Source organism: Erythrolamprus reginae, chromosome 6 (genome assembly GCF_031021105.1).
Source record: "Erythrolamprus reginae isolate rEryReg1 chromosome 6, rEryReg1.hap1, whole genome shotgun sequence".
Taxonomy (NCBI): domain Eukaryota; kingdom Metazoa; phylum Chordata; class Lepidosauria; order Squamata; family Dipsadidae; genus Erythrolamprus; species Erythrolamprus reginae.
In genome coordinates this window covers 30,961,810-30,978,531 of record NC_091955.1, presented here as the reverse complement: position 1 = coordinate 30,978,531, position 16,722 = coordinate 30,961,810, and the positions used below count along the sequence as shown (strand labels likewise).

The 16,722-nt window shown below is 42.1% G+C and overlaps 1 protein-coding gene across 1 annotated transcript in view; it reads right to left on the bottom strand.

Moving 5' to 3' along the window:
- Nucleotides 1–16,058, bottom strand: part of ASZ1 (ankyrin repeat, SAM and basic leucine zipper domain containing 1) — a 57,482-nt gene extending 41,424 nt beyond the window's left edge. Inside the window, exons 1-4 of the mRNA XM_070755475.1 lie at nt 15,867–16,058; nt 12,468–12,567; nt 9,508–9,630; nt 5,613–5,724 (exon numbers count right to left, since the gene is read on the bottom strand). Coding sequence (XP_070611576.1) covers nt 5,613–5,724; nt 9,508–9,630; nt 12,468–12,567; nt 15,867–15,965 — 434 coding nt within the window. The 5' untranslated portion in view covers nt 15,966–16,058. The remainder of the gene's footprint in view (nt 1–5,612; nt 5,725–9,507; nt 9,631–12,467; nt 12,568–15,866) is intronic.
- Between the last annotated feature and the right edge of the window lie 664 nt (nt 16,059–16,722).

Here is a 16,722-nt window from a genome sequence, read left to right as displayed (position 1 = left end):
CATGTTCCCCCCCACCCTGATGAGCTACTTCTCACTATGACTCTTTTTTAGACCGTAATGTAAGCACCCAGACTGACTTATAGAGCACTGTGGTATTTAGGAAGAATGCCATTTACTAAAGCTTTGTACACTTCAAAAATATTTCTGGATACTGTTGTGGTTGAATCGCCGCCAAGTCCTCTGGAAACAGATTTTGAGCCTGATGAATCGGGGCCATCTGGGCATGGTCGGCCTGTGCGGCTGTCAGAGGAGTCGGACAGTGAGGAGGAGGAGGAGATTAAGTGTGAGGAGCCTGCAGAGGCTATGGACTCCTCAACTGGGGCTTTGCCTGGGTCTCAGGAGGAAAAGGAGATGAGGGATCTGATCCTGGATGTATAGGTCCGAAGGATGCGGGGGAGGCAAGAGCAGTTATGCAGACCCAGAAGGAGAAAGTGAACACAGCTGTGCATATAAGGGGAGGAATGGGGAGGTTGCAATGCTGCGATTTCACTGAGGCTTCCCTCGCTGGCAAACCCCACCTCCAGACTTCCATGGTTATTTTATCTATTGGGTTTTTTTTCCTTTTAGACTTTTTAATGTAAAACTGTTATTTTAGATTTTAATTATTAGATTTGTTACCATGTATTGTTTTTATCACTGTTGTGAGTTGCCCCGAGTCTGCGGAGAGGGGCGGCATACAAATCAAATCAAATAATCAATAAATAATAATAACCGAAGCACCCGTTTTCGTGCTGGTGGGATTCCCCTGCTGAGATTCCCCTGCAGCATCGCAAAATCCGAAGCTGGGATTTCCCTTGGAAGGGAGCCTCAGGGGAATCCCACCAGTGTGAAAACGGGCGCTTCGGCAGGCAAAAGGGGTGAATTTTGGGCTTGCACGCATTAATCGCTTTTCCATTGATTCCTATGGGAAATATTGTTTCGTCTTACGAACTTTTCACCTTACAAACCTCGTCATGGAACCAATTAAGTTCGTAAGACAAGGTATCACTGTATTAGCCTGTTGTTTACACCAAGGTTCGACAAACCCAGGCGCCTGGTCGCCAGTGGCGCCTAGAAAATGTTGTCTGGCGCCTAGAAAATGTTGCCTGCTGTACTGTATGTCAGCGTTTCCCAACCGGTGTGCCGCCTGGGCAGGGCGCTGCGGTGCCTCTGACCTCTCCGCTCCTGCCCGATGCCGCGGTTTCTGGCGCTCTCCTGCTGGGTCCCAAAGAAGGCAGGCAGGAAGGAGAGCTCCATTCTTCGCGCCTTTTTCCCGCCTTCCTTCTTTGGAGCCCAGCAGGAGAGCGCCAGAAACCGCGGCATCGAGCAGGAACCGGGAGGTCGGAGGCACCGGCACGGCAGCGCCCGCCCAGCTGAAGGTTCCCTGTCGTCATCGGCAAGTGTCCTTTGGAGCCCGGCGGGAGGGCACTGGCGGTGGGAGCGGGGGGGGGGGCCGCGGCTGCAGCGGCACAGGCAGTCGCGGGGAGATGGCGGGGGGAGCGGGGGGCGGCTAAAGCGGCCCCGGGCACCGTTCCCTGTACGCTTTTCCAGGGGCGCGCAGGGAGCCGCGGCCACCCGCCCGCCTACCGGATTTCCCTCCGCGCGGCTGGGGAGGTGGATTCGCCGCCCCCGCCAGCCCGATCTCCCTCCAGTGGCTGGTGACGTAGTTCTACCGCCCTCGCCAGCCTGATCTCCCTCCGTGGGGGGGTGGGGGGCGACGAACCGACGACCGGGGGCTGTCCGTCCGTGTTGGGTGGTGCAGGGCAGGCACAGGCAGCCCCAGGGGAGAACAAGGGAGGGAGAGAAAGGAAAGAGAGAGTAAGGGAGGGAGAGAAAATTGAATGAAGGAGGGAGAGAAAGAAAGAGTAAGAAGCAGAAAGGATAGAGAAAAAGGAAGAGAAAGGGAGGGGGAGAAAGGAAAGAGGGAGGAAGGGGGGGAGAGAAAATTGAATGAAGGAGGGAGAGAAAGAAAGAGTAAGAAGCAGAAAGGATAGAGAAAAAGGAAGAGAAAGGGAGGGGGAGAAAGGAAAGAGGGAGGAAGGGGGGAGAGAAAATTGAATGAAGGAGGGAGAGAAAGAAAGAGTAAGAAGTAGAAAGGATAGAGAAAAAGGAAGAGAAAGGGAGGGGGAGAAAGGAAAGAGGGAGGAAGGGGGGGGAGAGAAAATTGAATGAAGGAGGGAGAGAAAGAAAGAAAGAGTAAGAAGTAGAAAGGATAGAGAAAAAGGAAGAGAAAGGGAGGGAGAGAAAGGAAAGAGGGAGGAAGGGGGGGAGAGAAAATTGAATGAAGGAGGGAGAGAAAGAAAGAGTAAGAAGTAGAAAGGATAGAGAAAAAGGAAGAGAAAGGGAGGGGGAGAAAGGAAAGAGGGAGGAAGGGGGAGAGAAAGAAGATATGAAGGAGGGAGAAAAAGAAAGAGAGATAGGAAGGAAAGAGGGAGAGAAAGGAATGAGAGAGAAAGGGAGGGAGAGAAAGGGAATGAAAGAGGGAGAAGGGGTGAGAGAAAGAAAGGATAGACAGAAAGGGAGAGAAAGGAAAGAGAGAAAGGGAGGGAGAGGAAGGAAAGAGATGAGAGAGGAAGGAGGAGACAGAGGGGGTGAAAGCGATGTCAGGTGGAGACTCGGCAAAAAACCAAGTTTGCTTAAAAAAAATTCTGGCTCCTAAATTTTTTGGCTGGCTCCTAGATTCTGAACAACTTTGTCGACCCCTGGTTTACACAAACCTTGCTGTAGTTCTGGACAATTATAGGGTTAAGAATCTTGTAAGTACTCCTTGGCTTTGTAATCACTTGTTTGGGAATCTATCTTATTAACTTGGCCTCCCAGACATTCTTTTGTCCTAGTTTGTGCTTTTCAACAAACTTCATTGCAAATAGACTCTTTCATTTTGAAAATCTTATGTCTGAGGATTAATATTACTGATGTTGCTGTGCAACATTCGAGACATAACTTGCATGAATGTAACATTTCTCCAATCTATACTAAAGGAGCTTTTTTATTTTCAGCATCAACAAATATATTATGTTGCTTTTCTCAAGCAACAATATGAAGATTCCTAATCATCCAGTTGCCCCAAAAGTGCTTTCCAAAAGACAACTGGATGTTTTTGGATTTTTTTCCCATCCTTCTTCAGGATGAGAAGTAAAAAATTTTCAAGGAAAAAACAAGAAAATCAATTTGCCTTTTGAAAATCACTTTTGGAACCACCATGACCTGGATGATTACGAATCTCCATACATATTCTGTTGCTTTTAAAAATGAATTAAAGTTGCTGGGACTTTTAAAACAACCATTTTCTTATACTTGAACAGAAGTCTGAAAAAATATGAGCCGCTTCAATGAATATCACAAAGGTAGTAAGATTCAAATAATTCTTTCATATGATTTTTAAAGCAAGTATCTGCCATTTATCTAGGTCTAATTTACCATAGCGGTAAAAACACACACACAGGACAATCTGTACTAGCCATTCAAGGGGTAAATACTTTTCGGAGTATACGGTGCATCTTAGTTTTGGGGGAGGAAAATAGGGAAAAGAATCTGCTTACCAGGTATTCATCTGGCTAGCGTCCTTACCTAGCACATTATTTTATCCCCTGGTTAGGTTTTTAAAAAAACTTTATATGGAGAGAGTAACAATGAAAGAGCTTGCAAGCCAGTAAGAGCTAGGGACATTGTTAGCACCTGGTTAGGGCTGAAAAAAAAGTTACATTCAAAGTGTAAGACGCACCCAAATTATTATCCTCTTTTAGGGAGGGAAAAGGTGCGTCTTATACTCTGAAAAATAGGGTTTGTGTTTCAATTTGATATAACTACAGAGTAAAAATTAAATGTAGAGGAAGGTGCACAAGCTTAATCTTTTCACCTTATTAATCAATATTTAGAGATATAAATGATCAACCCCATTACCTGTTAACCTGTAATAAGAAGACCAACATAGCAAAATTATATTTTCTAAAGTAGAATAAAATTAGTTCTTTCCCTATTCTTATATTCCCTTCACATACTATACAAGACTAGTTATGAATATTGGAAAGAAATTCAACTTTGCAGGCCATCACCTAAGCTATTCCAATAATTTCATCCCAGTAGAAATGCTCCATATTGGTAAATACTTATAAAACAAATTATTACCTCAAAGCACTTTATTACAGGTAGCCCTCAATTTACAACAGTTTACTTAGTGACCAATAAAAATTACAATGGCACTGAAAAAATGCCTTATGACCATTTTTCACACTTATGACTGCTGCAGTATCCTCTTATCAAGTATGATCATGTTTTATGACCTTCTGAGAGGCAAAGTCAATGGGGACTTCACAGTCATTAAGATTCGCTTAACAACCATGTTACTAGCTTAACAACTGCAATGATTCACTTAACAACTTTTTAAAATTATATTCTCATCTGCAGGGGTTTCTTCATTTTTCCAGTATTGAGGGTATACAAACCTGGCTGCTGTTAAGATATGTAGAATTAAATATGTATTACCTTTATTATAATTTTCTGGTAGTATGCCCAGCAGGAATACGTATTTTTTACCATAGCCTCTAGCCATATACCAATAACAATTCTCTTTTGAAAAAATAGGTTTTTGCTGTATTCCTCTCTACATCCATAAAACCCGCTATAAATCTCTAGGAACATATTTGCTACCGCAGACAAATAGTATGAGATTAAATGGAAGACATCTGATCTTCTATTCCTCTAATACAGTGTTTCCCAACCTTGGCAACTTGAAGATATCTGGACTTCAACACCCAGAATTCCCCAGACAGTGTTCGCTGTCTGGGAAATTCTGAGAGTTGAAGTCCCGATATCTTCAAGTTGCCAAGGTTGGGAAACACTGCTCTAATACAGTGATTTTCAACCTTTTTTGAGCGGCGGCACATTTTTTACATTTACGAAACCCTGGGGCACATTGAGCGGGGGGGGGGGGGGGGGCTAAAAAAAGTTTGGACAAAAAATTCTCTCTTTCTCTCTTCCTCCCCTTCACTCTATTTCTTTCTCCCTCCCTCTTTCTCTCCCTTCCTTCCTTTCTTTTTTTCTCTCTCCATTCCTCTTTCTTTCTCTTCCTTCCTTCCTCTTTTTTGCTCTCTCTCTCCCTCCCTACCTCCCTCTATGTCTTTCTCTCTCTCCTTCCCTCCCTCTCTTTCTCTCTCTCTCTCTTGCTTTCTTTCTTTCTCTTTCTTTCTCTTGTTCTTTCTCTCTCTCTTGTTCTCTTTCTCTCTCGCTCTTTCTCTCTCTTTCTTTCTCTTTCTTTCTCTCTTGCCTTTTCTCTCTCTTGCTTTCTTTCTCTCTGAGCTTCGCGGCACACCTGACCATGTCTCGCGGCACACTAGTGTGCCACGGCACACTGGTTGAAAAACACTGCTCTAATAGACAGAAATAATTGGATGCAGTTAATTAGCTATATCTTTATGGAGAATACAGAATAGATTACATAGAAATCCATTACAAATAAATAGTCAAACATTTGTCAAATGAACTTGAGAATGGGTGTAAAAAAGCAAAAGGTCTAACAAAGATAACAGCAGATATACAATAAAAAGATTAATATAATACTTTATATTAATTAGCAGAATTATTTAGCAATCATTTTAAAATATATTTTCAATATGTATATACATAGTGCTTACTTGCATGCAACCTTAGGATCTGCATTTCTTGAAAGCAGTAGTTCTACGCTCTTTAAAATATGTTCTTCTGAACCAGATGCAGTACATGCAGCCATCAATACTGAATAATCATCTAAACATAAATTGTTAAGAAACAAGTTGGAAATTACCATCAAATCTATAGAATAAAACAGGCATAACAAATACAGATAGTCCTCAAATTACAACAGTTAATTTAGTGACTGTTTACAGTTACAACAGAAAAAAGTGACTTATGCCTGTTTTTCACACTTATGACTGTTGCAGCATCCCAATGATCACATGACCAAAATTCAGAAGGTTGGCAATTGGTTCCTATTTATGATGGTTGCAGTGTCCTCGGATTATGCAATTAGCTTTGAAACCTGACGAGCAAAATCAATGGGAAATCCATACTCACTTAACAACCATGTTACTAACTTAACAAATGCAATGAGTCACTTAATATGAAAAGTCATAAAAGTCATAAAATTGGGCAAACTCACTTAGCAAATGTGTCACTTAGCAACTTAACTTTTGGGCTCAATTATGATTATGATTTACGGGACCGCCTTCTGCTGCACAAATCCCATCAGCCGATAAGGTCCCATAGAGTTGGCCTTCTCCAGGTCCTATCAACCAGACAATGTCATCTGACGGGACCAAGGGAAAGAGCCTTCTCTGTGGCGTCTCCGGCCCTCTGGAGTCAGCTCCCTCCAGAGATTCGTACTACCCCCAGCCTCCTCGATTTTTTCAAGACACTTAAGTCCCATCTATGTCGCCAGGCATGGGGCAGCTAGATCAAACCCCCTTCTTCTCTGACCGTTAAATGAGCCGGGGTGGCGCAGCAGGTAGAGTGCTGTGCTGCAGGCCCCTGAAGCTGACTTGTAGATCTGAAGGTCAGCGGTTCAAATCTCATCACTGGCTCAAGGTTGACTCAGCCTTCCATCCTTACAAGGTGGGTAAAATGAGGACCGGGATTGTGGGGGCAATAGCCTTGCTCTGTTAAAAATGTGCTATTGCTAACATGTTGTAAGCCGCCCTGAGTCTAAGGAGAAGGGCGGCATAAAAATCAATCAATCAATCAATCAATCAAACAAACAAACAAATAAATGTTACGTGTGGATGTGATTGAGTAGACTGACTGTTTTTTATATAATGGGATTTTAGTTTACTGTTTTTAACTATTAGATTTGTATACATATTTTTTTGTATTGCATGTTGTGAGCCACTCCGGGTCCTCGGAGAGGAGCGGCATACAAGTCTAATAAATAATAATAATAATAATGATTGTAACTTGAGGACTTCCTATACAAAAAACTATACTTATTACAAATATGGCACTGAATGATAAAATGCATTTTTCAATCTTAGTTTCACACCAAGATTTCCAAAAATTTAAAAATAAACCAGTTGAATCAGGACCAAGACACATCTTAAAAACAGAAGATTGACGGCAGAAGAAGACCTCATGGTCCATCCAGTCTGCCCTTATATTATTTCCTGTATTTTGTCTTAGGATGGATATATGTTTAACCCAGGCATGTTTAAATTCAGTTACTGTGGATTTAACAACCACATCGGCTGGAAGTTTGTTCCAAGCATCTACTACTCTTTCCGTAAAATAATATTTTCTCATGTTGCTTTTGATCTTTCCTCCAGCTAACCTCAGATTGTGCCCCCTTGTTCTTGTGTTCACTGTCCTATTAAGAACACTTCCCTCCTGAAACTTATTTAACCCTTTAACATATTGAAATGTTTCAATCACATCCCCCCTTTCTCTTCTGTCCTCCAGATTACACAGATTGAGTTCATTAAGTCTTTCCTGATATGCTAAAGATCTTCCACCCTTTTTGTAGCCCGTCTTTGGACCCGTTCAATTTTATCAATATCTTTTTGTAGGTGAGGTCTCCAAAACTGAACAGTATTCCAAATGTGGTCTCACCAGTGTTCTATACAGTGGGGAAAATCTTAGAATTTTCTTTCGTATGATAGTCAACAAGAGCTTACTGGGGTGCACCGAAACAGAAGAGAGAGATAGACCAAGCTCTTGGCTTTGTTCTCCTTTAACTGCTATGTGCAGGTTTGTTACCTCTATACTGGAGATATGTAGTCCTCAACTTATGATTGGTCATTTAACAACTATGAAGTTTTAGGGACTCAGAAAGGGACTCAGAAACTCACAACCTTTCCTTGAAGTTATGATTATTACACTATCCCTTTAGTCATGTGATCATATTTCAAGAGCTTAGGAACCTGTTCACACTTATAACCAGTTGCCAAACAGCCCACAATCATGTGATTGCCATTTGCAATGTTCTCTGCTGACTCACCCAGACAGTCAACAGGGAAGCTGGCAGGGAAGGTTGCAACCTGTACTTTCTGCTGAATGATTTCCTCTGTCCTACCTGCACTGAGGAAAGTGGAGGAATAGATCCTGTGATGAACTGGAGGAAGAAGCTGGGATCTTGAAGATCCAAACTTTATTTCTTCAGCTGAGCAACTGAGCAACTCAGTATAGAGGGGATGGATCCCAAAGATCTGAGTTTTGTTTCTCCAACTATCAGGCATGAAACTTTAGGACTTCACATGAAGTTACAATTAAACTGATTATTAATCATGCCTATGCATAAAAATCTACTCAATTACAGATTACCATTATCTTGACATTGGATAAGGGTCAACAAAAGTCACAATGGGTAACTTAGTCCCTTTGGGGCTATGTGGAGATTCTAGCCCTATGATGGCGAATGTACGGCACTCATGTACAAAGTGGCATGTGAAACCAGGTTGCTCGGCACATGCAACTTTTCCTTTCGTCTTCTGAGTTTCTCGCACGTATGCGTACACGATGATCAGCTGTTCGTGCATGCAGCAGTACCAAAAACAGTTGTGCGCATGCGCGCCAGGCAGCTGATTGTCGGGCACACAAGGGCACTAGAACCCAGAAGTTCAGCTTTTCCGGAATATGGCCCCAACAAGCATGTGTATGCGATGTTTCCGCACTACCGAAAGGGTTCGCCATCACTGCTCCAGGCTGATTGGTCTTTTGACTCTGCCTCCAGGTTCTAGCATTTCTTCTCCTACATCAGCCCAGCACAGTAATTCTCTTCCATGCAAGAAAAGGAGCTTGCCACCCCTCTTTTAGGAGGCAGCTTTTTTACTCTATCTGCTTAACGATCACAACTGGAAGAGCCAGACTGCAATCTTTAAGGGAAGGAGTCATGCAGACATGTCACATAATGACTGCCATGACCTCAGGTTCAGCTGTAATCATACTGTAAGTTATGGACTATTTGTATTGGTTTTCCAGTTAGCTGTAGCTTCCATGGAATGAAGTTGCTTTCTACTTTTAAGGAAATATAAGGCACAATACAATCAGGCACAATAAAACTTTTCCACAACAGACAAAATGTGTTTGATTTGGGGAATTTCAGAATAACTGTAGGTTAAAGGCATTGTTATAACTTGCATTTTGTTTTTACTTCCCAAAACAAATGCTAAAGAATAAAAATGTAGGTCCCTCATTTTATGGTTGAATCATCTAAAAGTTGGTTACAGATTGCTGACTCCTGGTGTATTGCTCTTACCAATATAAAGATGCACAACATTTAAGGAACAAAGTAACTTAGCAACAGAACTACAATTCTACATGACACTCAAAACAAAGTAAAAGTAAAGTAAAAGGGCACAACCCAAAAGCAAATTAAACAACTGCAGGTAATGAAGTAAGTGGCACAAATAGAGGCAAGGCATGTTTGTGGAAGTACTGACAGAATAAAAACTATACTTTACACATGATGTGTTTAGTTTGGTTTAGCACAATCACTGTTTCTTTAAATAAACATTTATTTTTATTATTATACAGAACGCTTAGGATTACATCCTTGAAACTCACCCTTCTCAAAGCTTGCATTTGCACCTCTGCTTAGAAGGAGATACATAAGTTCCACATTCGCAATGCTAGCTGCATACATGAGGGGAGTCCATCCAAACTTAAGGCTAGATTCTACATTTATCCCTGTAACATTTATATATGCATTTAATAAAACATAAATCTATAATACATGTTATAGAATTCTACACAAGAAAATGGAATATTAAGCAGATATATAATGGGATGGAGTCACCCACTATGTACATATGGCTCTGCCAGAAGTTTATTACAGTCTCCCGAATAATGCTCCCAATAAAATGATGGGATCCTTTACCAATAAACCCCATTTGCCTTATTTCTATATCTTTTCCTCCAAGACCTATAGTTTAAAAACTATAGGTTCCCCAAAAAGCAATCCCCCACTCCATAGCATGTAAATACAGCACGCCACAAACAAGCCTGGAACAGATTATCTTATGACATACTGATATACCATATTCTTCGGAGTATAAGACACACCTTTTTCCTCCCTAAAAGAGGCTGAAAATTCAGATGCGTCTTATACTCTGAATGCAACTTCCCCCCCCAAAAAAGCTTCCCCCCCCAGCCCTAACTAGGTGCTAACGATCTTCTCAGCTCTTACAGCTTGCAAGCTCTTTCACTGTTACCCTCTGCTAAGAATGTTTTCCAAGCCCTAAGTCTTTGCAGATTTTTTTCATTGCTCTATTTGCTCAGAATTTTTCTTTCCAGCCCTAACCAGGTTCTAACAATGTTCCCAGCTCTTACTGGCTTGCAAGCTCTTCCATTGTTACTCTTTCAAAATAAGATTTTTTTAAAGCCCTAACCAGGGGATAAAATAATGTGTTGAAACTGACCAGACTAAGGATGCTAGCCAGATGAATATTTGGTAAGCAGATTCTTTTCCCTATTTTCCTCCCCAAAAACTAAGGCGCATCTTATACTCCAAATGTGGTAATTTGTACTTATTTCCCAATTTGGGTGGCTTATAACTGCATAATGCTGACCAGCGTTTCTTGTAAGCTGCGCACGTGAGCGCCCCCCCCAAAATACCCCCCCGTGCTCCCTTTTCCACGGGCACACGCTCCCCATCCCCCTGCCAGCATGCGTGGGGGTGCGGGGGTGCCTGCAGTAGGAGGAAAGGGAGCTGTGGCTGCCCCTGCCTCCCCACGGTGCCTCCGGCCCCCTCGCGCCCCTGGCCTTTCGGCCCTGCCCCCTGCCCACCCGATCCGCCCCCTCTCCTCCTCCACCGCCTCCTGCCTTGGGGTGCGACTTCTTCCGCGGCGGTGGCGGGCGGCTGCGGCTTCTTGGGATGAAAGCGCTCCCAGCCAGGGGGCTGCGAGAGAGGGCTTTCTCCGTGCGCTTCGGGAATGCCCGCCCCGCCCCTCTCGCAGCCCCTTCGAGAGAGTGGAAGAGAAAGTAAGTGAGAAAGAGAGAGAAAGGGGGGAGAGAGATAGCAAGAGAGAGAAGAGAAAGAAAGCAAGAGCGATAGAAAGAGTGAGAGAGAAAGAAAGCAATAGAGAGAAAGAAAACAAGAGAGAGAGAGAGCAAGAGAAAGAGAGAGATAGAAAGAGAGGGAGAGAGAAAGTGAGAAAAAGAGAGGGAGAGCAAGAGGGGGAGAGAGAAAGAGAAATTACTCTTGATTTAAAGCATATGGTAAAAAGCACCCAAATAATAACAGAGAAAAAAACCCCCAGCCGTTTGTGTGTGTGTGTGTGTAAACTCTTTGAACCATTTCCAATAGCTCACCTGTTATTGGAAATGGTTCAAGAGTTCACACACACACACACACACACACACACACAAGGGGGGAGGAGACAGGGATGGAAAAAGAGGAGAAGATAGTAATAATAGTAATAGATTTTGGTTTCGTTTTATTATTAATTTCTTTTAATTAAAAAATGGATTTTTTTTCTTATTATTTATTTATTATTTATTAATTTATTTATTTATACTTCTATGCTGCCCAGTCCCAAAGGGACTGTCACTCAGACACTATACTTTTCCGCCCACACCAAAAAAAATTAGAGGGAACATTGATGCTGACTACATTTAGCCAATTCTAAAAAGTTTTAAAATATTTTTATGCCACTAAAATTTTATTTTATTCCATTTGTCTCTCTGCCTGTCTACCTATTTTATTTGCCACCCATCTCATGGTTCAGGCAACTAGGATTTACACTAATGATTTATAATTAAATAATAAATAACAGATTATTCTATTCTTCATTCACCAATCTGCTGCAAATCACAGAAACCTCATTTGGTGGACCAATTTCTGTAGTATCTGCAAAATCTACAAAATTTATATTGCTATATAACTAGGGATAATACCCTTTATTTTAACAGTGTTTTATTTTTTAATAAAGAAAAAAAGATACCATTATAATATCCATTTATACAATTAAGCCAAAACTGACACTGTAATTTACTGGTATGCACATTCATAGCACACCATCACAAGTATTTATTACTTTTATTATACACATAAAAGACATTGAATTATCCATATTAAAAGTCTGTCAAAATAGAAAGTTTGAAGTATGAACCAATTTAATTCTTTACTATTTTTAAGGTGGATCATTTTAACCTTAATGTCTCATAGTCACTTCCATTATGAAGTGTTCAGGATTTCAGTTTCTTGCCAACTAAGGGGGAAAAGTTAATTCTCTTATTTCTTCTTGGAGCACATTTATTATTCTTTTTTTCTATTATTAATCTCACTTCATTTCCAACAAGGGATAAATTGGCCATTCTGGTCCTAAGCTATTTACTCTTGCCAGAAGACAGCTATTTCTCAATGAGAGACTTTCACAAAAATCAAATTTGATGAATTTGACCTTATATACCATTTAACTAAATACAATCTTAGATTATTCTGCGCCCAGAGAAGGAGTACAGATATCCATTAAAGGCTGAACTTTCAAAAAGTGTTAAATTTAGCTGATATTCATTTATCATACCTGTATTTAAGAGTTCTTCAACGACAGACAAGTTACCAGCAGTTAATGCTTTTTTGAAAACTTCATTTTTATCCTCGATGTTCAACATTTCATCTAAACACTAGATAAAGAAGAGATTTATGGAACAATACATAAATTTACTATTCAGTATCAGTAGAAGCAGTATATGAACTGCTTCATGAGTTACAACACAAGCAAACATAAAAAAAAAACAAATGTAAGAATATTTGATTCTTCTAAGACCACTTTTTAACCACTAATGTATCTTTGTACATCTGTATTTTTTGCGTGGTAAAAAAGTGGGTGCACTGAAGTGCTGCAGTAGCACAGTGGTTAGAATGCAGGACCCCTGCTGACTGCCTGCAATTTGGCAGACTGAATCTCACCAGGCTCAAGGTTGACTCAGCCTTCTATCCTTTCAAGGTTGGTAAAATAAGGACCCAGATTGTTGGGGGCAGCATGCGGACTCTATAAATTGCTAAGAGAGGATTGTAAAATGTACTGTGAACAGTGTATTAGTACTATTGCTATTAGTTGTGTACATTCAGAAAAGAGGTTAAAAGCAAAATATTTGTTTAGCTAATAAAAATGCACTGGCCAGTAAAGAGAGAATAGGGATGAGATTCAAATGCCATCACAGTACAATTAAATTCAAACCCTTTTGGGGGTGGGGGGCACCTTTGAGTCAATATTTACTGCAGTTTCCTTGCCAAAATTTCATGTCTGCCACTACACTGAACTGGCTCTTAATTGAAATGTCCTACCACAACTATAAGGCTGATTTATCATTGAGTTCATCCAATAACCACGGTAATTGGAATCACTCCTATTATCATAACTGTTCTATTGTTTCATTAGTACTATGTTTTCTTAGTACTATGTGGAATTACTGATATCCTCTAAAACAGTGGTTCTCAACCTTTCTAATGCCGCAACCCTTAACACAGTTCCTCATGTTTTGATGATCCCCAACCATAAGTCTAGCGCCAATTCTCCCAACAGAGCTTTGAGCTGATTGGCAGGGAGGTCAGAGAGACATCCCTACTGTAAATGCCTGATTGGTCGGATTGTAAATATATGTTCCAAGGCGCAAGAATAGAAGCTTTAGTTCCTAACACCATGGGAAATTTGTCTTTCCCCATGGTCTTAGGTGACCCCTGTGAAAAGGTCATTTGACTCCCAAAGGGGTCCCGATCCCCAGGTTGAGAACCACTGCTCTAAAAGGTTGCAGTGTCCGCTTATTAACCAAAACACTACTGTAGAGCATGAAATTTATTTAGAAAAAGGTTTAAGACAGCAATCTCTCATGCCAGAAGATTTTTTGTAAAAATCTGATTTGAAAAGAAAATCAACTTATGATTTTTCAGTATGAAACTTTGAATTGATAGACCACATTGGTCATTATTGTAACCAGTATTATCAACATACGTATTTGTACATATGTATTGTACAAATTTTGCAAATTTTAGGGTAGATGACTTACCATCTACAATTTACTGGATTCCAATACATTTATCACAATTATGGGTTTAATTCACAATTAGCATGCATCTGTCAAATAAATACCCCAGAGCAGTGTTTTTCAACCGGTGTGCCGCGGCACACTAGTGTGCTGCGAGACACTGGCAGGTGTGCCGCCAGGCGGCTCCTGCAAGTGGGAGCTCCAGGACTGAGGCTTCCACTTGTGGCTGTCCCCGCCCGCCTGATCCGTCTTTCTCTTCGGCTTTCTTGGGGCGCGGCTCCTCCCACAGCGGTGGCTGCAGCGGCGCTGGCGATCCGGCCGCTAGCCGCTCCTAGCGCTGTGGGAATGCCCACCCCTCTCACAGTCCGGTCCTGGGCTGACAGTAAAGGGGCTGCTTCTCATCCTCCTTCTTAGAAGGTTTCCTTCTGAGCAAGCTGACAGGAGGATGGGAAGCAGCCCCTTTACATTAGCGGTGGCTGCAATGGCACTGGCGATCCGGCTGCTAGCCGCTCCGAGCGCTGTGGGAACGCCCACCCCTCTCACAGTCCGGTCCCGAGCTGACAGTAAAGGGGCTGCTTCCCATCCTCCTGCCAGCTTGCTCAGAAGGAAACCTTCTGAGAAGGAGGATGGGAAGCAGCCCCTTTACTGTCAGCCCGGGACCGGACTGTGAGAGGGGTGGGCATTCCCACAGCGCTCGGAGCGGCTAGCGGCCGGATCGCCAGCGCCGCTGTAGCCACCGCTATGGGAGGAGCCTCAGAAAGAAAATAAGAGAGAACAAGAGAGAGAGAGAGAGAGAACAAGAGAGAATGAGAGAGCAACAGAGAGAAAGAACAAGAGAGAGAAAGCATGAGAGAGAAAGAACAAGAGAGAGAGAGAAAGAAAACAAGAGAGAGAACGAGTGACAGAGAAGGAAAGCAAGAGAGAAAAAGAGATAGCAAGAGAGAGAGAGAAAGCAAGAGAGACAGGAGAGAGAGAGAAATGAGAACAAAAAGGGGAGAAAAAAGGAGAAATGAGAAAATGATTGAGGCAGAGAATGAGAGGAGAAACAAGAGAGAGAGAGAGAGGTGATTCTTGAAGCATATGGTAAAAAGCACCCAAATAATAAGAAACACCCCCCCCAGCCCACACCTGTTTTTGAAAAGAATAAAAGAGAAAAAAAACCCAGCCCTCAACTGGTTTTGGAAATGGTTCGAGTGTGTGTGTGTGTGTATGTGTATATATATATATATATATATATATATATATATATATATATATATATATATATATATATATATACACACACACACACACACACACACACGTAAGGGGGGGGAGATAGACAGGGATGGAAAAAGAGGAGGAGGGAGAAGGAATGAGGGAAAAAGGGAGGAAGAGAGAGAAATGAGAAACATGAGAGAGAAAAGGGGGAAAGACAGAAGTACCCAGAAATGAGACAGTGGTATAAATTTGAGGAGGGATGATTGATGATTGACTGTATTTATAAGGGGATGTTACATGGGATTGTATATATGAGGGGGTTATTTATGTGTGTGTGTGTGTGTATGTATGTACAGTATTTATTTATTAGATTTGTGTAATTTTGGTTGGTGGTGTGCCCCAGGATTTTGTAAATGTAAAAAATGTGCCGCGGCTCAAAAAAGGTTGAAAATCACTGCCCCAGAGAACAAAATCAGCTGCGGCAGATAGATTTAAATTAGAAAATGATGAATTTCTTACCCATGAAGATCACTGGATGATCTTGGGCCTAATGTACATTTACTCATTCTTTCCGTTCTAATTTCACCTTCTTTTCAAAATTATTTTACAACGAATTTTTGGGAAGGCGGCGAGGAAAAAGTAGCAGCTACGTGGTTTAAGCACGCACCTTGTTTATCCCAAGGAAATAGAATCATTTTTTTAAAATTTGCATCTGCCCGCCCGCCATAGCCTCTCACCTGGGCCTGGGACTTGAACCCGATATCCCAGTCATCGTCGTCGCTCTCACTGCTCTCCTCTCCCCCGGGTATAACGCGGAAATTCGTGCCGTTAGCCATCTGCCCTCACCTCGAATTCTCTAAGCCCTCTTGCCCAGATTCCCCCTCGTGAGGCTTTCTCGCCTAGTGCTTTTATAAGCCCAAAGCGCAGGCGCGGGGAAAAGCGCGGACGCGGGAGAAGGTGCGCCGCGCGAAGGAGGCCTTTGCGGTCACGTGTTTCGCATTCTGCCCATCAAAGAAAAGGAGGCCCGATGGAAACTTTTAATTCCATTACTTGGACCACATTCGTTCTAATACAGTCGAGGATACCATACCAGGGTCTTCAAACTTGGCAACTTTAACACTTGTGGACTTCAACTCCCAGAGTTCTCCAGCCAGCTGGAGAATACTGGGAGTTGAAGTCCACGAGTCTTAAAGTTACCAAGTTTGAGGAGCCGTGTGGCCTAGACTCATAAACTTTGAAATAGCTGCTTTCACCCTAAGTAAAGCATATTTGATAATCTGCTAAAGGCATCTGGGGAAGGGAAAGAAACCCTCATTTGGGATACTTGGCTCCGCTGTCGAACTGCGTTATTACCTCCAAGCTAAGTTTTAGGACGTGTTTTGATGCATTATTAACAAGGAGAGAACACGGTCTTTACTTCACTGAGACTTCTTACGTGAGTGTATAGAATGACTGAAAATTTCTTTTCCCGAGTTCACTAAGAAAGTGTCAATGGGGGGGGGGGGGGGGTGTAGGTTAAGAAAATGAGAGTTATTTCTAAATATACATACTGTAGAATTGATTGCTTTGCAATCCAACTCCAGTGGATTTCGA